Here is a 21980-nt window from a genome sequence, read left to right as displayed (position 1 = left end):
ACACCTTTTGCTTTATTGAAGAAAATCATAATAAAGTGTAATCTTCGGTATGCACAGTGTCTTGCATGAGTTTATTTCTGTTGGGGGTAAATAGTCTGATTTAACAGCTTTTTTTCATTTCACCTTTCATTTAATTATAATCCTATAAAATTTCTGCTCCTCCTTCTATCTCTTTCCTTTTTGGATAAGTCCTTTGGTTCCTCCAGTTTTCCCAATGCTCAATTCTAAGGCCATGTAGCTCAACTTTGTATTGTATTGTCCTTGCTGTGAGAGGATTAATGTCTTTTCTGTTTTGGAATTTAGATGAACTATGTTTTTACTTTGAACACAGCGAACACAGCGTGGAAAGAGAACAATGTAAGAAAGGATCCAGCATAAAATCATGACATTAAATCTTTTCATTGTGGAAAATGCTAAATCAAGCATAATGAAGGATGGTACATTATAGGCTATCTGCTCGTTCAGTGCCTTACTAGTCTAAGGTTAATGTGGCCTCTCATATATATGTTTTGTTTTTCTTTTGCAGAAGGAGCTGAGTCTCCCCAGAAGAGGAAGTTTGTAAGTAGCCTAATTTTGTTTCCTTATTATTACTATATTGTACAGTTTGTAATGTGATTATTCTCTGACTTGTTAGGATTTTCAGGCACTAATGATAGTCAACTGTAATGAGAAAACAGACACTTTGCATTTATTTATAAATGTTACATATTCATGATTTCAGGATAACTTGATAACAGGATAACCAGATTTTGTCCTTATGGGCATTATAAGCCAAAATGCTTACTTATTCCTGGGACAACATTAATTTAAAAAAAAAAATTCTCTTAGGTAATCAAGCAAAAACATTATTTGGTCTGCAGATAGTATAAATGGATCTGAGTCAAGAATTAGTGTTCTATATGTTCGGGAAATCTGTGATTGTTTTTATGCCATGGATTTTATGCAAAGTAAATGATAAACTTTTGCCGTGATGATGAAGAGTTTAAATCAGCTAAACTTTCTGTTAGATCTAGATCTTACTGCATTGACTCAGGTCATGGTCTTGTTTTAAAATAGCTGATTTATGAACCTTAACTGATTTCTTTATAGTTTGTTTCAACCTTTTGTTTTGAAGGCTAATAATATATTTGCATAAATTATAGCTTTTTTTTTTAATATTAGCAAGCTGCAGAAGGAAATTAATTGCCTTTAACATTCCACTAAATTTAGGGTTGATTTGTTACCAACTAGTACTATGTAAGGGCTTGTCTAGAAATACTGGGATTTGGTATCTACGTTGAATAATTGAGTGGATGGGGCAATGTCCTTTTTAAAGAATAAGTATAATATTTAAGGTAGGTTGATGCGGATCTCAGCTTGGAGTATTAGAAATGTATATGGTAACTGTTGGAAGATAGTATTCATTTTGTTGACCAATTTTTGGATGATGTCAGCCTTTGCATCTGAGAACCAAAACTTCATCTGCTCTGAACATTTCAATACTATCCATTTTGGTTCTTAACGTTTTATAGCTTTAGGCTGCCTGGAGGATACGGGATCATTGTTCTTGAAGAAGGTGTCTGGATAAATTTTCACTGGCTTCCAGCTTACATCTCTATGTGCTAGAGGTTAATGGCGTAAAAGTTGGCCATAGGAAATGCCTTTAGAATTAAAAACTTGCCGCCTTCTGAATCATGATTAGGACTCTCACCTAGACTTGGAAAAGTCCAAATGTTTGGGTGTTTCTAATCATGATGAAAAATAAGAAATAAGAAAACCCGAAGTAAAACTACATGAAATATCATAATAGAAAAAAATCTCTTTTCCCTTGTATTGTACCTTTATTTAATGCTTAAAGTATCCTAGGTTTGTCTTCAGTATTTTATTTGAAAACTTAAGAATTTCAGTCAAATCTTCCTTCTAGCCTTTATAATAGATTGCATTTCCTTCAGTTTTTGAGTTAGTATATTTCCTGTAAATTTTTATTAAGATAATGTTAATTATAGATTAGAGTCCCCATGTCTATTTAAGGGCCACACCTCCTTTTGTAGTATCTCCTTATCTCATATCTCCTTGTATAAGTCTGTTAATGTTAGCTGATAGCTGTGGGCTGGTGGGAGAAATAGACGATTTATTTAAATTTCTTGACTTGGGAGTTTAGAATCTTTCATGAATAAAAAGGATGATGGCGTAAGTTTCTTTGGCACCCATGCTTTGAAAACTTGCTAAGGGAAACATAGAATTACATACAAGCCCTTTAAAATCTCATCCCTAATAAAAGTCAATTGATCTATCAACCAGATGATGCAAGTAAAACATAGCATGTATGTCAACATAAATCTACCTTTTCCTTTTTTAGTGAATTCTGCGGAAATTAATATTTCAAGTAAAAACAAAAAATAAAGATGTATTTTTTATATTTATATTATATATATATTTGTATTTTTTATTAAACACAAATATTCTCAAAAGAATTAATGGTGTATGATAGAGATGTTCTGGGACTTAACACCACTCAGCATTTTCAGTGACCCCCATACAGAATGTTGGTAATTACTTTCCTCATGCAGGGTTGTTTTATGACTTGGAGAAAAAGAAAATACTTGAAAAAATAATTGCTAGAGTGATTTTAATACAAATCTAATGAAGAGGGCACAAGTCGTGCTAGCCAACATAACTGTACCTGATTATTAAAACCTGTTAACACTTCGTCCTTGTATTTTACTGGTGAAATGCCTCCGGCATAAGTGTTTTCAGATCTTTTCGTATCTACTCCCAGAAAGATTGAGGATTTGATCCCGCTGTTCTGTTGAATCTTCTTTCCATGTTAACAGTGAGCAGCTATACAGGGTGATGGATTCCTCGTTGTGTGTAGTTACAAAGTGATGTGATTGAATGTGTCAGAGCGGGGGGTGGGTGTGCCTTCAGAAAGGCTGTGCTCTTAGAAGAAGGGGCCTGATTTTGTTGCATCTGCTGCTTCTACTTTGTATGTCTTGAAGGATGATATTTTTAAGATGCATTGTCATCATTCAATCACTTAGGGATTTATCAGATTTTTATTATTTTTTTAATTTCATTTTATTATGTTATGTTATTCGCCATACAATACATCACTAGTTTTTGATGTAGTGATCCATGATTCATTGTTTTCGTATAGCACCCAGTGCTCCATGCAGTACATGAGATTTTTTTAAAAATTCAGTATTGTCTTAACAGATAATTTTTATGTCTGGAATCATGATAACATGTTTTATATATGTAAAAGTTAAAGCTCTCACAAAAGATTGCAGAAAACAGGTTTTTCTTTTTATTACTATCTTAAAGTATAAAAAAAGCAGACTGTCTTCTGTCCAGAAAATAATTCAGTTCTTCAGTAATTTGTAAAATATGATCATTTTCTCAAGAAATCACTTAAAATGTGTGTTGTTTCATATATGTTTTAAAAAGTTGCAAAGGCAATGATTGTGACCTTTTTTTCTGTGGTGCAAAGGGCAACAGAGAAGTCAAGGGAACTGCTTTCCAGGCAAGATGTTACTAAATAACCAAGTGACTCCAGATCAGTTTTCCAGAGGCTTTTCTAGTCCTTTATCAACTCAAGAGTCCCAGATGTCATCTCCATTCTAACTCCTTGGATAGCCAGACTTCAGCTTAGTTGTCTTCCTCCTCTCAAGAGTAGCCACATGCCGAGATTTGATCCTAGATTTTGCCAGCACCTTCCATCTCTTTCTCTTTGGAACTAAAGTTGTGATACTCTCTGCTCTTTCTCTTCTCTGCTACCTGTCAAAAACTATAGAGCCTTTGAATAAATCATGATATAATCATACAGTGAAATACTACATAGGTAGAATGAATGAACTGGAGCATATGTAGCAACACATAAAATTACAAAAATATGCAGAACAAAAGCTAAAAGCAAATTGCGTATACAAGAAAGCGTTTACATAATAAAATTTAAATATGCAAAACAAGACATTTTATTGTTGGTGAATACAAACATGTGCAGTAAAAATATAAAAACATGCATGGGCAACACATTTACAGTAAAGCTTATTAGTGGAGGGAATGAAAGAAATGGGATTCGAGAGGACTCTACAGGGGGCTCCATGTATATGATTAATGTGTTAGGTACATGGATGTTTACTGTATACCCTCTACATTTTGATATTCTTGAGCTATTTTATTTAAAATACTCAGTAATTACACGAAGGTAAGATTCCAGACTGTTTTATCCAGATATGTATGGAGATTTAACAATAATTTGAAGGAAAAAATTATATCTGTTTCGAATGGAAGAATATATCAAACCCGTATTTATTTTTGCTTTACTCTTTTGTTGTTTTTGTTACTTGAAGATTGGCTTAAATGAGTACAGTTTTATAGTCGTTGGAATATCTGCTGTGGCAGGTACCTTACTAGTTAATGCCAAAGCATCATAATACATTCTGATACTCATGGAGGAAAGGAGGCACATGAGAGGACATCTAAAATGGGACATTATGACATTTAGCTGCAGAACTAGATTTGTTGTCTTGAGTTTTCAGCCTTTTAAGAAAAGTGACTATTCTTTATCTACCACAAGGTGCTCAGCACAGTCACGTACAGAGTGTGGGCGTTGGGAGCTGACCCACACGTCCATCTCCCCAGCCAGACTGTGAGCCTCCCAGCAGAGTGAACCATCCTGCTTTTGCTCTGAGTTCCTATCACAGTGTGTTGAGGACTAACTGATTCTGTGGCTGGTCGGCTCATGCCAGATCTTTCTTGGTTTAAATTCGGTGTGGAATACGTGGGCTCCCTTGACATTATTTTTATTTTCCTAATAACAACGAGTTTATATAAGTGCTCATAGTGTTGTTGGTCCCTTATCTAGTCTTTACCCATCGTTAGATCTTGGGTTCTGAAATGACATTTCCAAGTGGAAAAACTTTCTGGGAGGTGTTTGTTTTCAGACAGTGAAAGTGGTAAAAGGGTAAAAACCCAAGATGTGAGCTGATACATGGTGAGGAGCAAGACCAGGGTGGCCCTGGCAGCTACACTTTATTTTTAAAAGACCCCTTTGTGTTTTGTTAATTGTCCAAATAAACATTTCTCCGGGACAGAGAGAGAGCCTCTTTTTTCATAGGACTCCCTGGGGAGAGGTGCCGGAAATGGGCTGGAGGCCTTTCCCTCTCCTCCTCCAGTGTTGTTTTTTAGTTATCTTTCAGATTTCTTTACACAGAGAAGGAAACTGCACTATCTATTCTTAGCAAGGAAATTCTCCTTGCCACTTAAATAGCGTTTCTTCTGTGTCTTTTAATCATGAGCATAGAGTGTGCTGTTTTATGGAGCCGGGTTGGTGTAGAATTCATAAAACGATATGCAGTTGTCGCTTTGTTATAGTAGAAACAGTGACTTGACATTTGGCCAGTTCTTTGGCTATCCACGTTTTAGAGTGGCACCCAGCAGCTGAAACCCAAGCAGGAGCAGCTCCTGGTGTGCACAGAGGTCCTGAAAAAGTGTGTTTCTGCATGCCCAGCGATCATTGGGAGTATTGAAATGCCTAAAAGACACCTTAGGAGTCTTGGCTCATTTTAATTTCTTGATCTAGCAACAGTACTGGTATCCAGTAATTGTTCCTCTCTCTAGAGTTTCGTCCCCTCTCCATTCACGCTTTCCTTTGTTTTCTCCGTGTTCTGGAGGTGGCTGGGGGCTAGCAGGGCTGGACGCGGCATACGCAGCTAGCTAGCTGTTGGCGTCCAGCCATTTCAGATCTGCTAGGAAGCCCGCCTCCCTATCTACAAAGAAGACAGGCATCTTAACTCTATCTGCCACAGTGCCAGACAGCCTCGTACTAGAAATCCATTCAGCTGGGTCTCAGAGATGTTTCCTCTTCGGTGTCCCATTGACTTGTGCATAGCACCGGGCAGCGTGTCACCGTGGTGCATTTAGCACAGCAGTAGACGATTGGCTATTGGGATGCGTCTGCTGGACGGCGGGGGATGCGAGGCTTCCAGATAGGGGAGCAGCTGTCAAGAACTGTTTTGCCACATGTGCAAGTTAATAAGTGTATGAATGGGTGGCCGACTGACTTCACTTCTTTCTAAGTTTGTCCCTTGGGGGCAGGGGCAGGAAACGGATGGAAGATGAGTAAGCAGTAGGGGGAGAGTGTTGTCAGAGGGTGGTCAGGACTACGGAGGCAGAGGCCCCTGATGTTGTTGGAAGCTTCTAGGCCTGCTGGATGTAGAAGGTGGCTTGTCTCGCTGTAGATATACTGAACTGAAGGTACTGGGTTAGGTTGGAATTTCTCGTTTTGAGACCAGCTAGGAAGTGACCCTTTGTGTAATTGAATAGGCTTGGGCTGACGTACTTGGCATGTATAGAAATGTTTTTTTTTTTTTTTTTTTTAAAGAAGACCTATTCCCGCTGGTTGTATTTCAGCCTAGAGCATACTGCCTTGATTAAATGTTTAGAAAAGTAGTTTGAGTAAAATGAGTAGTTTCAGTCTAGAATGAAAAGAGGGAATCGTCTTCATTTTACAACCGAGTTGAATTAGATTTTGTGAGTTTTTCAGCAAGGTGAAGGCAACATTTCCTGAGACGGAGGGAAAGGGCTTAATTCAAGCCAAACAAAGGCCATGTAGACCATACTTGTTAGTTGGGTGAGTTTTAAAATAAATTTAGCTTCCTTTTTAGTACTTTCTTCCCTCCCACACCCATAAATATTGAAGCAAGAATTCAAAATATCTCTTGTCAAAGCCGAACGCAAGTCCAGTGTCATTTTGAATGTTAGAAACCCAGAAACAAAACGAAGAAAAAATTGAGTGTTGCATCTGAATTAGCATTTAAAGTGGCATGTTTATATCAAAAGAGAATGGTGTAATATATCCTGAGAGTAAAGAGAGGATTGCAGCCTGTGAAAGAATGTCAATTGCATTTATATATTCATCGAAGAGCTAGTTTGGTATTTGGCATGTATTTGCAGCGTCCCTTATCATGCCTACTCTCATCTTCTGTGAGGTGGGTAGGGAGGAGACCTGCCAGAGAGAAGCAAAGTAGGATTGATCTTCTTACCTTTGAAAATTGTAGGAAGACCTTAATTTTGCTCCAAGGCAAGAAGGGTTAGGTCCCCTAGGGAGGTTTATCAAAATGCATGCACATTTCCAAACACACTCAGGAGTGCAGATTAGAATCTGGGTGTATTGGGAGGTAGGGGGTATGTTGGGGGTGGAGGCTGGTGGACCTTCCACCAGTTCTCAAGGTGAGCCTAAAATGCCACCCACAGTTGAGAAGAAGTGTTGTTAGAGCTTCAGGCTGTGTATGGTGGCAGAGTGGGTTTCTGGATTCCCCTAAGGCCCGAGGGGAAGTTCTCCACTTCACATTTACTAGAATAACTTTTTAACAAAACCGAATCAAACAGGAATTTGGGGAGTTTCTGGGTGAGCACTCCTTTTCAGCGAGGCTTATACAGGCTTGTAGAGCGACCCCTGAGGCCCGCGGATGGTTGCCGCTGCTTTCTCACTAAAAGCCACCTTTTCGGGTCTGTTACTCAATAGGCATTTCAGAGCGTGCGTGGACTGAGGAGCCACAGTGCCTGGGTTTCAGTCCTATCTCTGCCATTGAACCAGTGCTGCAACCTTCAGAAAGTCACTGAAACTCTAGGTGTCTTCGTTTCCTCATTTGTAAAATGGGGAATGTCTTGAGAATTAGATTAGCTAATATTTGTAAAGTGTTTATAACAGTGTGTGGCCTACTCTAAGTACTATGTATGTGTTCTGTGAAATAAAAAGTACCAGGAGTTAAGCCCTCCCTGTGCCATCCCCTCCCCCATCTCTTATTTTTGTTCTCTAGAGTTAGACCAAAGACTGCAAAGTAGGCTGGGAAAATTCCTTTAAAGCCAGATCATTTGCAGAGCATTTTCTGAGGAGCTGGGGTTTTTCCCAGCTTTTTCAATGGATTTAAAGAGGGCATTTGGCCCCATAACCTTGGGTGGATCTTTCCCTTGCGTCCCATGATGGTCAAGCCTGGTAACAGGAGGTTTCTAGGTGTGCTGTGGGGACGGACCCCACACATGTTCTGGCTCTTTGTTATCAGGCTGTGAGGGAACTCTGTGTGCTCAGCAGCCCCTCTTCCAGAATAAGCTCCCACTTTAGACCTGCCCGTCCTTTTTCTCAGCATAGTATACAGATAACTTCTTGAAATTGTGTTTTGGGATAGATAGGTGTTGAGGAAAATGAAGTGGGCTATTATTTGTGTCCGTACAGAAAATTTTAGTCAGAATTTCATAGCTGGAAGAAACCGGAACAGAAATCTGACTGGACATACCTTTATTTGAGAAGTGTGGAACTAGTAACACAAAGGATTTGAGATTTGCTTGTGCTTAGGCTAGTTCCTTGACTGTGAACTCTGACAAGAATTTAGGGTTCCTACCCTCCAGGGATTGGAAAGCACCCTTTCCTTTTTAAGTGTGTACTTGAGTTGGAAAGACATAATCGGCAAGGGTGTGGGTGTGCTTTGCTCTGAAAGACAGGAGTTTTAGCATCAACATCCATGGTGTGGACAGTAGACACCACAGCGTATGCTTGACTTGATCATGCTTGTCCTGGTTTCTTGGAACATTTTGGAAAGCTCAGCCCCAACTCTTCTTGAGTGTTTGCACTTAGAACTGCAACCAAAGGGAAAACCTCGAGGTACACCCCAGGACTGCCAGGGAACGCAATTTACTCAGACTGATCAGGAGACTAGGGAGAGCCAGGCTGGTGTGGTATGGCAGTCCCAGCTGCAGTAAGTGCTGTCCATCATCCAGTGTGACATGAGCGAAGTGGCCGAGTTCTGCATTGTCCTCGGTACCCTGTGGTGTGGTAGTGATTCAGGCCCTCTGAGGGGGACCTTGGAGAGGTGGGCGGCAGCTGCAAGATCGCACGTGTGTCTTGGTGTTTCTCCTTACAATCTCTCCTGTTTCCTCAGCTGTTCTGACTCCCGAGAATTCAGCTCCCTGCCCTTTTACTCTTCGTGGCATCTGACTGTCCAACCTCAACAGCTGGGGAGAGGTTATTTGAGGGTCCCCTCTTTGCTTTTCTGCAATAGGGGTCTCACCCTCTGACAATCCTGGTGGGCCGTTTCTTTCCTCTGAATACACGTGCATGGACTTCTCACATGTTGTTCTGTAAAGTCCCCTCTCCTTAGGGGAGTTGGAGGGCTTCTGCATGCTCAGGTTGTGGAACGTAAGATGGGACCGTAGAACGTGCTAGCAACTGTACATGTCTCTTCCCATGGCCTTCTGGGCTCTGCTTCACCTCATACGCCACCCAGGTAACTTGTGAGTAGTACCATAAGGAAATTCTATGCAGAGTTCTCTAATGAGGGGGCAGAGTTTCATTAAGTACATTCTGTGAATTTTATTTGCATGTGGAAATAGGTGACATCCATTTGACCTAGCAAAAAAAAAAAAAAAGATAAATTTTTATTTGTAATCATAATAAATTCAAATATGCATACGATATTGAGGGAAAGATTTTGAAATGCCTTTATTCTAGAAGTATAAGATCTTTCAAGAAATATTTGCATATTTTGTAGAAGCTTATGTGGAAAGTGTTCTTGTTCTTTTAGAAAATACTAGTTTGGCATATGCTTTGTGCTCTTTATTGTATAGGAAAAGTGATTTCAACTTGGGTTGTGTCATCCAGATCAATGGGATTAACACGGGAATGGCATTAGCACTGGGTGCCGATCTCTTATTAAACCCTGGTTTTCCAGTGCTGCCTTTTCATGTTACTGTTGGGGGTGGTCTGTGCTTTTCCTTAGGCTAGCTTTGAGGCAGAGCTTATCTTTGGGGTTTATTTTCGTGTTCCAAGAACTGAAGACGGTATTTGCTTTGAGAAGTTGGCACCATACGACATCCTCCTGTAGCTGCTGTGGGGCAAAGGATAATGTTTAATGCAGGGACAGTGGGGACGTCCCTCTGAGCTGGCAGCAGACAAAGCGAGGGTGTGTTCTCCTTTTCTTAGCTCCCCTTGGCCTCTCTGCCGAGGCACTCAATGGTATTTGCTCTGTATGGGGCACATGAGTGAGTTCACCAGGGGTTTAGCATTTCAGGGTATAAAGCATAGTGTTTAGTATCTTAACAAATCAAGAATCAATTATCTGGGAGAATAAGCAGAAGGTTTTTTATGTCTAGGATAAATTAGTTTAAATGCTAAACCCAGTCCTTGTGGATTAAAGAAGCACTTGGAGGCAATGGAGTATATTTTAAAAATGCACTTGACATCATATACCGAAATGAAATTAATAGATCAGTACATGGGTTTCATGTCTTAGGGGAACAGTGTTGGCTTTTTTTTTTTTTTTTTTTAGGTGGGATTCCAAGGTCTTATCAATTTGTATATAAATGCAGTTGATTCTGATAGAATTGCAGGGGAAAATACTGTCATCAAACATCTGGTTAAAGCATGGGAAAATGCTGTCATCAAACATCTGGTTAAAGCATGTTACTTAATTATTATCTTTGAGAATTCAGGCCACTTGGCTTTATTCTCATTTTTCTGAGAAATGTTGGTCAGACTTATCTTGAAAACCACAGGAGGAACGGTCATAGTGGTGGTGGTCTGGGGGGAGATACTTAAAAGGGAAATCACAGTAAAGGTAGTGGAAATCGGTACTTCCTGAGCCTCTGTCAAATCTCTCCCTGTCCAGCACACACGTTTAGGCTCCTATTTAACATCACCTGGGCTGTATTATGCTAAGTACCCAGGAATTTTGAATTTCATTTGTATTACTCCACAGCAGAATTTAAAACAGTATGAAACAAGCACGCAACACACTCCAAAAGAGCTCCTTCTCATGAAATTCCATGTAGCATGAACCAGTTTCAGCTGTGCTGAGAGCAGTATAGCCCTACATGGTCTAGCAGTTTGTTTTCCCCCAACAGCTAACAGTGCCCCCCACAACACCTTTATTTTTCTTTTTTAAAGATTTTATTTATTTATTTGACAGAGAGGGAACACAAGCAGGGGGAGTGGGAGAGGGAGAAGCAGGCTTCCCGCGGAGCAGGGAGCCCGATGCGGGACTCGATCCCAGGACCCTGAGATCGTGACCTGAGCCGAAGGCAGACGCTTAACCACTGAGCCACCCAGGCGCGCCCCCGCCCCAACACCTTTAAAAAGGAAAAAGAAACAAACAGCTTTATGGAAAACAGTTGGCATATAATAAACTGCACTTAATTTAAAGTCCACAATTTCATAAACTTTGTCATATATATGTACCTGCGAAACCACCACCACATCAAGGGAATGAAACAGCAGTCTTGCCCAGAAGTTTCCCCTTACTGATCTGTTAGGACTCCCTCCATTCCCCCCACCCCATGACAAATCAGGCAATTCCTAGTATTTTCCATCCCTAAAGATTAGTTTGCATTTTCTAAAATTTTAAATGAATGGAACAATACTGTTTGTACTTTTTTAATTTTTTGGTTTGATTTCTTTCACTCAGCTTAATTATTAGGGGATTCATCTATGTTGTAGCATATGTTAATAGTTCACTACTTTTTATTGCTAATTAACATTCTATTGAATGGGTACAGTTTGATTATCCATAGTTTGATTATCCATCCATTTGTTGATGGACATTAGGGTTGCTTATAGTTTTTGGCCATTATAGATAACACTGCCATATATGATTGGTAAATTTTCTCCCAGCTTGTGGCGTGTGTTTTCAGTCTCTTTACAGCATCGGTGGAAGAGCAAATGTCTAACTTTGATGAGGTCTGTGTTATCAATTTGTCCTTTAAATGAACATGCTTAGCTGTCTTTGCCTAATCTAGATCACAAAGCTTTTCTCCTGTTGTTTTTCCAGAATGTTTATAGTTCTGAATTTTACAGTTCTGAATTCTAAGTTTATGATCCATTTTGTGTTCATTTTGTGTATGGGTGAAGTATGGATTGACCTTCATGTTCTTGCATGTAGGTATCTAATTGTTGTAGCACCATTTGTTGAACAAACGATCCTTTCTCCACTGGATTCTGTTTTACCTTTGTTGGAAATCAGTTGTCTTTATTTGTGTTTGTCTATTTACAGACTACATTCTTTCTCCTTGATCTCTTTGTCTTTATAGCAATACCACATTATTTTGATTATTGTGGCTTTATAGTAAGTTTAGATATTAGGTAGTGTTGGTTCTCCATCTTGATTTTTTTTTTTCCCCCAAAATTGTCTTGGCTATTCTAGGTTCTTTAATTTTGGAATCAGTTGGTAAATTTCTACAAAAACAAAAACATGTTGAGATTTTTACTGGAATTGAATTAACTTTATAGTTTGAGACCCTGTGAAGTTTTCCAGTGGTTATTACAATGAAACTCTAGTCTTAGAGATGGATCAGGGAGGATAAAGTATGAGTTGTTACAGTGTGGAGAGACAGGGATGGAGTTGTCCCCCAAGATGGACTGATGGAGGAGCTGGGTGGCACAGCTGGGGGAGCCCGAGTTGAGGAATGAATGACCATAAATGAGCAAATATTTTGTCAGAAAAATCCCCTCAGTGAAGCCCAAGGGAAATGGTTGGGTGGTTCATTCTGGGAGCAGCTCAGGTAATGATTTCAAGCTGAAGTTAGAGGGAAGTAGGCACATATCTTCTGGAAAGAAGAGTGTAATAGAAAGCTCAGGGTCAGCATAGGAAGAGAAGAGGAAGACATGAACATATGAGATTCTAGAACCTCATGTGTTCGTGGAAAGCTTGTGATGCAGGGAACAGAGGGCTAGCATCATACTTTAATGTTTTCTGCAATAACTCAGTCTAACAGAACAATGAAGGTTACTTGTACACTTGAACTGGTGGTTGGTCTAGAACAGTGGTTTTCAACCGGGGTGATTTTGTCCACAAAGAGGACATTTAGGCGTGACATTTTTGACTGTCACAACTACTGGGAGAATGGGATTTCTCTTATCATCTAGCGGGATGCTGTGAAACATTCTACAGTGTTCAGGGAAATAAGCCCCCCTCCCGCCCCCAACAAAGTCTTATCTCACCAAAATGTCAGTAGTGCTCAAGTTGGGGAACCCTGATCTGGAGAGGAAGGACTAGAAAAGAGGGTAGAATGAGAGTGAAACTGATAGGTTTCTCTGGCACCTCCTGTCTGTATTGTCTTGAGGAGAACTACTCTCTTGGGTAGTGACCATAGACAGTTACTGTGGATGATCAGGAATTAGACTGTGGAAATCTTCAGGCATGTTTCCAGAAGATGTCTAAAAATGTTACCAAATCTAGTTTAACAAAAGCATGGCTTGACTACAAATAAATGGAAGAAGTGTTGAACATCTGAGTTAATTTGCTTAAGAAGAAATTATTTGTTTAGACATGGCCTTGGCCATAGAGGAGTATCATTTGGGATACTTTTGATTGCAGGTCGTAGAAAACCTCACTCAAAGTGGCTGAAAAAATAGCTCATGTAACTAAATGGTCCAGGCTTCTGGCACCATTGATCCTGAGGTTCAGTGTTGACACAGGACCCAGTTTCTTCTTCATCCCACTTGAGCTTTCTTTTGTAGCCCACACATGGCTGTCAGCAGTTTTCAGGGTTATTTTTTTCTTATTCATTCTCCTCATGAGAAGGTATTTCTCCTGTGATTGAGTTTTTCTTTAAGTGGGCCATCTTAAATTATGTGTCCCCCTTGAATATGGTAACAATTCTTTCATTAGCTCGGACTCATGCCATCCAGTACGGTAGCCACTAGCCACCTGTGGCTATTGAGCTCTTGAAATACAGCTTGTCTGAACTGAGATATGAAATAAGAATGTGGAATAGCTAGTTAATAATTTGTATGTTAAGTATATGTTGAAATAGTAGTATTTTGGGATTTATTGAGTTAGAATGCAAGTACATGATTAGAAATACTTCCACCTTTTTTTTTTTTTTTTTTTAATGTGACTACTAGAAAATGGAAATTCTAGAAGTGGCCCCAAATTGTGTTTCTTGTCTACAGAATTGGCTTAGACCACTCGGGGCCCCCTGGGCGTCCAACCCACCCAAACCACATGGCTAATAGACATATGGGAGAGAGGTGGAATGATTACTGGGCAAGCAATTAAACATGAATACTGTGGTGACTGGCATAAGTGAAGAAAGGAATAGTTGTTCATTTGCTACTGTTTCACCGAGGATGAATGTCTGGAAATACGCCCTACTGCACTAATAAGAGCTAATAATTGTTTCTTAAGTGTACTTTTGAAAATTTTAAGAGTCATATGGTGCCCCTAGCCACTAGTGAAACAGCACAGAAAAACACTAAGAGAAAGTAAGTAATCCTTCTCCCTTCTAATCCCTGTTTCCACTTTGAGCCGTAGGTAGGTGTTGTCAGTCTGGTCTGTATTCCTCCATGCCTTCCTTCACGTACACATGAGTGCTGTGCTGTGGCTGCCATTTTAAGAATGGGATTATGGCACTTACTCTTCAATTTGCTTTTCTTACCTTACCAATTTGCTTTTGTTACCTCCAGGTTAGCATCTACCAACTTATCCTGTTCTTTTAAAAAATAATTACATATTATAGATATGCCACATTTCATTTAACTATTTCTCCCATCACTGGGCATTCATGCTATTTCCATGCCCCCCTCTTCCTCTGCCACACAACAAACAATGCTGCAATAAACATCTTTGTACCTGCGTCCTTACGTACTGGTCCTTTTTTTTTTCTTCTATAGGATAGATTCCCAGAAGTGGAATTGCTTGGTCAAACGGTATGTGTATTTTTCATTTTAACAGATAAAGATAAATTATTTTCCTCAAAGGAATAGCAAATGATATTTGCATGTAAGAGTGCCCATTTCCCACATTCTCATCAGCATTAGATGTCATTGCTCCTTTTAATTCTTACCAGTCTAATTATCACTGATCATTAATTTACATTTTCTTCACTATTGTTGAGGTTGAGAATATTTTCGTATGTTTATTATCCATGTGAATTTCTCTTTTCTTCATATTCATTTCCACTGCCCATTTTTCTGCTTGGTAGTATTTTTCTTTTATATTTTCTGAGAGTTACTGTGTTTTAGAAATGTTAATCCTTGGTTATATGTGTGCAAATATATCTTTACCGTTCTTCTCTCTGTGTGTGATGTCTTTTGCCACATGAAAATTGTTAATTATATTTAATCAAATATGTCTGTCTTTTTCTTTGTTGCTTCTGAGATAATCTGTTTTGTTCAGGGTGGTGTCCCAAGGTCATATAAATATTTTCCTATATTTTCTCTCCAGTTTTTAAAACCTTCAAATCTGACTACAATTTTTAAGTTTTGTACATGATACGAAGTAGGATTCTGTCTTTATTAGTTTCTAGTTATTACAAGAACCTTTATCATGGGATTGAAATGTTATCTTGCCACATATAAGGATGCCATATGTATTTGAATCTATTTCTGGACCCTGTATTCTGATCCCTATTCATTTCTGTGCCAACACCATTCTGTTTTGAATGCAGTGGCTTTCTAGTGAGTCATAATGTCTGGTAAGTTGTCCTTCACTGGTCTTCTCATACTTTTCATTGTTGTTTTTAGCCATTTATTTTTTTCATACTTAAATTTAAAACTTAATTAAAGTTGGGGAATTTTATCTTAAATGTTTTGAATATAAAAGGTAATATAACAATATATGATAAGTAGAATTAAATTAATAATTCTCAGCTTGGGGAATCTCTTCACTTGGTATTTCTAATTGGAAAATATTTATTGATAAACTGAGACCTCATTTCTTCTATGACTTTTGATTCTTTAAATGTGATTTTACTTTGTGATAATTGTACAATTACCTCAAAATGGAGAAATGGGGGTTACAGGCATGACATGTTGAAATCTATCCAAAAATTAGGTTATTGCATTAAAGCTTCAGTGGTTAATGCTCTCAGTGACTGTGACCTTATAATACTTTGTATTTCTGTTTATGTGCCAAACTATAAAGTATACTCAGACTTGGATTGGTTGACGGCTATATAAATAATGTAAACAAAGAACTGTAGACAGGCATAACAAACCATGCATTTTGTGATCTTTTATGACTTCATTCATCTAAAACTTAAATAATCTTGACCTAAGAAACTGTTACACCTGAAATTTTGGGTAAAGTTGTCTAGTATTTTACATGTTTTTGGTAATTCTTAACTTTATGTTAATGTGATAATAACTTAATTGTGTTCACTAATATTCTCAGTTGCTTTTTGGAAACTTTACTTAAAACACTAAGTTTGTGTTTTTCTAAGGGGATTTGAAATGCTGTAGCTAAACACTAAAACTGCATGTGATTAAAAATAATAGTAACATCTTACAGATAAATATATATACAAACACACATAAGGTCTGTATTTTGCTTATGAAAGCAAGGGGAGATCCCCATGTAGGTTCCACCCATGTTTACTTGATTAATTAGAAAAAACCATTAGTTCTGTAGCCAAAAATGAAATGGTAAAATAATGTATTGTGATTATTATTGAATGAAATACTTGGACAAAATACAATTATGTTTTTAAAAAATGAGATTCCTCGTACCTTTAATGGTATTATAATTCAAATAAATGAATTTTTGTGGCACTTTTTGGCATGTGTATGAATATTAAAGATGGTAATTTAGAAAAGAGAGAGGGAATTCATTTAAATTATTCACACTGAGACCAAAAAAAGGACTTAGTTTAGTTAGAGTTAAATTTAAACTGTCTGTGTGAACTTTGAATCTTTATTAAATCATAGCCAAGTAGAATTCTTGTATTCTGTTCTAAAGAAGGTAACGAACAGTTAGCTCCCGACTTCCATCCAGCTCATAGATCCAGTACCATCCTGTAGACACTCCATGTACCTGGATTCTGGCCTCTAATACTACTTTCCACTAAAGAGCAGCCAGACTCTTTCAGGAACATAGCTAGATGCCATGATTGGGGTAGGGAACATTTTGTTGGTTTCAGAATGGATTTGTTTTTGTTTTGTTTTGTTTTTTGTGCTAAAGCTCAAGGATGCTTTCAGCAGTGTGTGGAGGTTGAGCTGTTAATGTCAGATGAACCAAACTGAAGGAATTTCTTCTGCAGGCCCATAGTGGAAATTTCAGTGACAGAGGAAATGGTACTTATAAGTCGTTGAACAAGTTGAGCCTACCAAAAGCCCAGAGCAGCAGATCATGTTCTGTCATAGGTAACAAATGATATAAACTGTGCCAAATAAAAGGCTTATCATGTTTCTGGTGTTGTCAAAGAAGCTGTATTTTGATCCACTCAGATTCTGTTTCCTGTACTCAAGTTTTAATGAGGATCAACATTGACAGTTGATAACCATAAATTTAAGAAGATATAATTGGAGTATATTTGAAATACAATCATGGATATAAATTCTACATTGTTAATTTTAAGACAAATTTGTTTTTAAACATATGCAGGCTATTGCAGGAACTGAAAAATCATAGTAAAAAAACAGTAAGGAAGGGTATGATAAGATTAATAATGAAGGAATTTTTTTCAAAACTAATGTCCAGTAGCTAAGACTTCAATTAGCTCTAGGGCTGCCTGATCCCAGAGACTCTGGAAAATTTGTTTAAAATAGAATAGAGAACCCCTCTCTGTGTTTGTCAAACAAACATAAACAACCATCATAAATAAACCACATAAACAACAAACATAAACCACTACCACTATCTGTGGTCAGGGGTTGGAGTGACTGTGTATCACAAACAGTTTTTTCCTTGAAGCCAGAAAGACTGCAGTTCCTACAGTGTACCAGCAGCATGTTCACAAAACCACTCTGACTAGAGGCCTTGAAGTCCTACACGGGGAGGATACAAGCACTAGAATAATCAGAAATGCTCATAGGACTGGAAGAATGAGGAGGAAAATCCCCTACATCTGCAACATTGGATAGAATACATCATCTGTGTTGATTTAGATGAATTGATGAGGGTTACGTTGAATCCCTGCACTTTACATAAAGATATTAAGCAAGTGATGATACTCCTTGCTGACTGAAAAACAGTGATGTAGCTCCCAGAACATCGCAGGTATTGGGTTCAAAGCAATATTCCTGAAGCCTATGGATATCATTCCTGGACCTGATGAGGTGAGGTAAACTGGAACCCACTTTAACTAATAGATGTTCATAATCTGGATCACACTGAAATCAACCAACCTTATGTGATACTGTACTTTTAAACAATGAAAAAATCTTAAACTAGAAATTAAAACTGAATCAAGGTAAATATTTTGTGCAGATTTTCACTTTAAGATTTGCAAAGGTTGCCTCCAAATGACCAGGGCAAAATGTAACTTCACGTAACATTGTAGCAATTTAATACTATGCTCTTGTTCTTGTTAAAATGTTACCCTCACTGAATATCACTTTCCTGTGTTTGGCACTGTCTTAAATTGTCTCAAAATGGAGTATCACCAGTTTCTCATCTTTATTTTGCTTTAATCTGCTAGAATATGTTAAACCTTCCACACATGGGAGGTGGAAGAAAATATTGATGCAACAGATCCAGTGTAAGTGTGAGGCTTCCATATTGCTTCGATTTTAAACAGGTCTGTTGGTAGTAGAGTGTAGTAGCATCAGAGAAGATTTATGTCTTTAGGAGTGAGATCCCAGCCTGTCCCTGGGCTGATGGCAGAAATTATCAATTAGCTGTGAGTGTGACGTAAGCGCTTGTCCTTTCCGTTGTCAGGGTGTTTCACCCTTGAGAACTGTGTTGCCCATTTATTCAGGTCAAGCCGCTGGGTCAGTAGTCAATGACCCTTCCTGTCTGTGCCTTAAAGAGGACTAGCGGCTGCTTTGGGGAACCTATTATGAGCCGGGGACCTGTACTGCCAGAGTCCTCTTACTCCCAGGTTAAGTTATGTCAAAGGATGACTTTTTAAAAGGACACATTAAATTTGACCCCGAGTTATTAGTCCCCACAGTATTTTTGTACATCTAAATGTTGAAATGTCAGTCTCCTCGAGTTTTCTGTTGTCGTTTCTGCTACCATTCAAATTCTAATGAATGAAATAGCTATTTGGAGGGAAAAAAACCCCACCTCCATCGGTACCTTCTCCTACTATTGGATTTTTCAAAGGCCAGCTTACAATCTCTTAGAAAGGGGTAGGGCTATTGAAATGTATGAATAGAAAACTTCAAAAGTGAGCCTCTCAAAGCAGTAGAATATAAAGATATTTTAAATATAATTGCAGTCGAAAAATATATATATAATTGCAGTTGTATAGATTAATAAGAAAAAAAAATCAAAGCATTTCTCCTTAATGCCGTCCTGAGGTATGGAACGTGTTGGAAGAATGAGTAGAATATTCACAGGAAGGAGGGCACCTCAGCGTTCTCCAATTTAGGATAGCACATGTCCCCCAACCTTTAATTTATCTGACCAGGTCTCCACCAGATCTGTTAAGGCCCCTTCATTTTCATCTTCTTAGACACCCAGCCATGGAGCATAAGATCACATTTGTAGGGACACTGTGACTGAACAAATATTTTCCTTTACATGGTGCTTTCAGAAGAATCCTTTTATCTTCTAGAGGGCTAGGCTCCTTGGATGTCTGAACAATGAAGAATCTTAGCAAGCTATTTCTACACCAGAACTCTTGGAGCTTAACATACTTTGAAGTAGATTGCTCCCCATTGCAGGGCCACAATAAAAAGTGGGTTTTTTCATAGTCTTTGCATTGATGTTTGCAAAGCCAGATGGCTTTGTAAAATGAGCCCCAAAGCAGTAGAACTGATTAAAAGAAATGCCAGGTAGTTGAAGGCTTTCGTACCCAATGTGAGCCTGGCAGAAAGAATTGTTCTCTTGGGGTCCGTTAATATTGGAGAATCTCACACCCATCTTTAGGGGTCAGCCAATGACAATTGAGACAGGTGTTGGCAGCAGGAGCCTTAAAAATGAAGGCTGAAAAACAATCTCTCTAGCCAGCCATTGGGAGACCTGCCTGAAAAAGAAAAGAAACGGGCCAGTGACGAAGCGCTTTGAGGGCTGTAGGTACTTTGCGAGGTTGTGGCTGACGTGTTTCAGGTTATCCTCTCCGTTTTGGCTTGCTAGTACCGTATCCTAAATCTGCATCCGCTGGAAACCCTAAACGTTCCTTTGCCTCACGCCTCGGGGCCGCTGCCGTCCTGCTTCTCTGTAAATGACTCTGTTGAGGATGCCGGAACTCTGGCTCTTTTTTGTTGCTCCTATAGAAATCATTCTGCTCATGTTTGTAACCCTGAGCGCTGACCTTCACCTAAGAGCGCAGTCATCTATTTCAGGCTGTTGGTTGGAAGAGTGATGGAATCTGGCCTTGTAGGTAGAGGCATTCAGAGATGTAACAAATTGTTCTTTGGCTTCATAACCCACCATCCAATGATTGGGAAATGGGGTTCAGAGCAGAAGCAAGCTCGAAGATGAGCTTAAAAAACCTGTCATAAAAGAGGTAGCTGGCCCTGAGATCAGTTATTTTTCCATCATCAGGAAACACTTTAATCCTGCAATGTATGTTATAGGGTAGAGGCTTGAAAAGCAGACCTTCCCATTCCATTTTCTCCCTGTTGCTGTCTCCTGTCATTGATTCATCAGACGTGGTGCTGATATGCGGACAGAGCAGTGATGGTGGAAGACCGGGGACCGGTGTTCCATGGAAATAGCTAATTTATGAAGAGCTGGTGTATTTTAATCTCTCTGAGCTTCTCTAGGTCCTTGTAAGGAGGGAAATAATTCAAACCTGGAGGCATTTCCAAGAACTGTTCTTATGGCAGAAACTATTCCTATTGTCCATTTCTTGAGTAAAAATGTATAACTTATAATATCTTAATAAGTTACAGCCAACTGGTCTTTATAGAAAATGATACTTACATCGGTCACGCAGGTGACCATTGTAAAACTAGAAAATACAGCCTGGAGAAGATGAATTCAAAATTACCCCTTATCTTATCACTTAAAGAAAAGATAGTTTAAAAAGCAGAGAATGTAGCTTTCACATGTGTCTTTTGATGCATTAAATAATTTTTCCTTTAGGTATCTACAGTGTTAGAGGCTCCTAGCATTTAAGAAATGGAGTAGCATTTTATTTTACTGTGAAAATTCTCAGATCATAAAGCATTTATCATTTTTTCCTCATTATTTCCATTGTAGAAAAATAGAGAAGTATAAAGAATAAAAGTTTTCAGCCATAATCTCACCATGTAAAGATAGTCCCCGAAAGCCATTTTAGTATATTTCTCTTCAGGCTCTTTTTAAACTCCTCATTACTTGATGATGATTGATTCTTGGTGCACATTTTCTTTCCAGTGGGGAAGTACTTTCTGGAGCTGACCAGTCATATATGAGCTGAGTACTCTCTGCTTGCCCACATTTGCTGTGCCTTTGAACAGAAAGAGCCAGGAGAGTGAAGTTGTGGACTGTTACTAATGGTCATGTATACTTGTTTCGGGTACTGAGGAATTTCCTTATTTTCAGTAATTCATTTTAGAAAACTCAAAATGCTAACATTTTTTCTGTAGCTGTTGGCAGTATTTGTTTAGGTTCAAGGAAGCTTTTCGTTTTTATGTGCAGCAAATCACTTCTCACAACACATTTTAATAGGTTCCCATAGTCAACAAAGAGATGATATATTCATTTAGGGAATAGAACAGATTTTCTTTGTGCTGCTGTAACACTTGGGGCTTTTTAAGATTTCCCCCGAAACCAGCACTGCAGCCATTCTTAGCCAAGTTGTGGCTTGTGGAGTGATTTATTGATCAAGGAGGGTTTCCCAGAGTTGCTCAGGATATATCATTAGTGAACCTTTGTACACACTGTCCCGCTGGAATGCAGGCTCCCTAGGGCCAGGAGGGTTGGTTCCCTGCTATATCCTCTGTGTCTAGAACCATGCCTGGCATGTCAGAGTTGTTCCACAAACATTTGTAGAATGTTTTTAAATCCCATATTTCCCCTACTGCTTAACGCTCCCACTGACTAACCCCTTAGTCAGCTGACTGAGCAATTACTGAATTCCTACATTAAGTTGTTCCCCAACCTCTAACAAGAATGTGATGAGCTCCTCAGGGC

The 21980-nt window shown here is 38.8% G+C and overlaps 1 protein-coding gene across 6 annotated transcripts in view; it reads left to right on the top strand.

The window, feature by feature from the left end:
* The window catches only part of MAST4 (microtubule associated serine/threonine kinase family member 4), a 543729-nt gene that overhangs the window by 290032 nt on the left and 231717 nt on the right, over nt 1-21980 (top strand). For 4 of the 6 annotated variants that reach the window (XM_032404301.1, XM_032404300.1, XM_032404298.1 and 1 more), the window contains one exon: nt 527-558. In XM_032404301.1, coding sequence (XP_032260192.1) covers nt 527-558 — 32 coding nt within the window. Of the gene's footprint in view, nt 1-526; nt 559-14644; nt 14681-21980 lie in introns of all 6 variants that reach the window. The other 2 variants (XM_032404297.1, XM_032404296.1) reach the window with 1 other exon arrangement.

Source organism: Phoca vitulina, unplaced genomic scaffold (genome assembly GCF_004348235.1).
Source record: "Phoca vitulina isolate PV1807 unplaced genomic scaffold, GSC_HSeal_1.0 scaffold6, whole genome shotgun sequence".
Lineage (NCBI taxonomy): Eukaryota > Metazoa > Chordata > Mammalia > Carnivora > Phocidae > Phoca > Phoca vitulina.
Note: the sequence above shows the minus strand (reverse complement) of the source record. Positions and strands in the feature narration are given on the sequence as shown.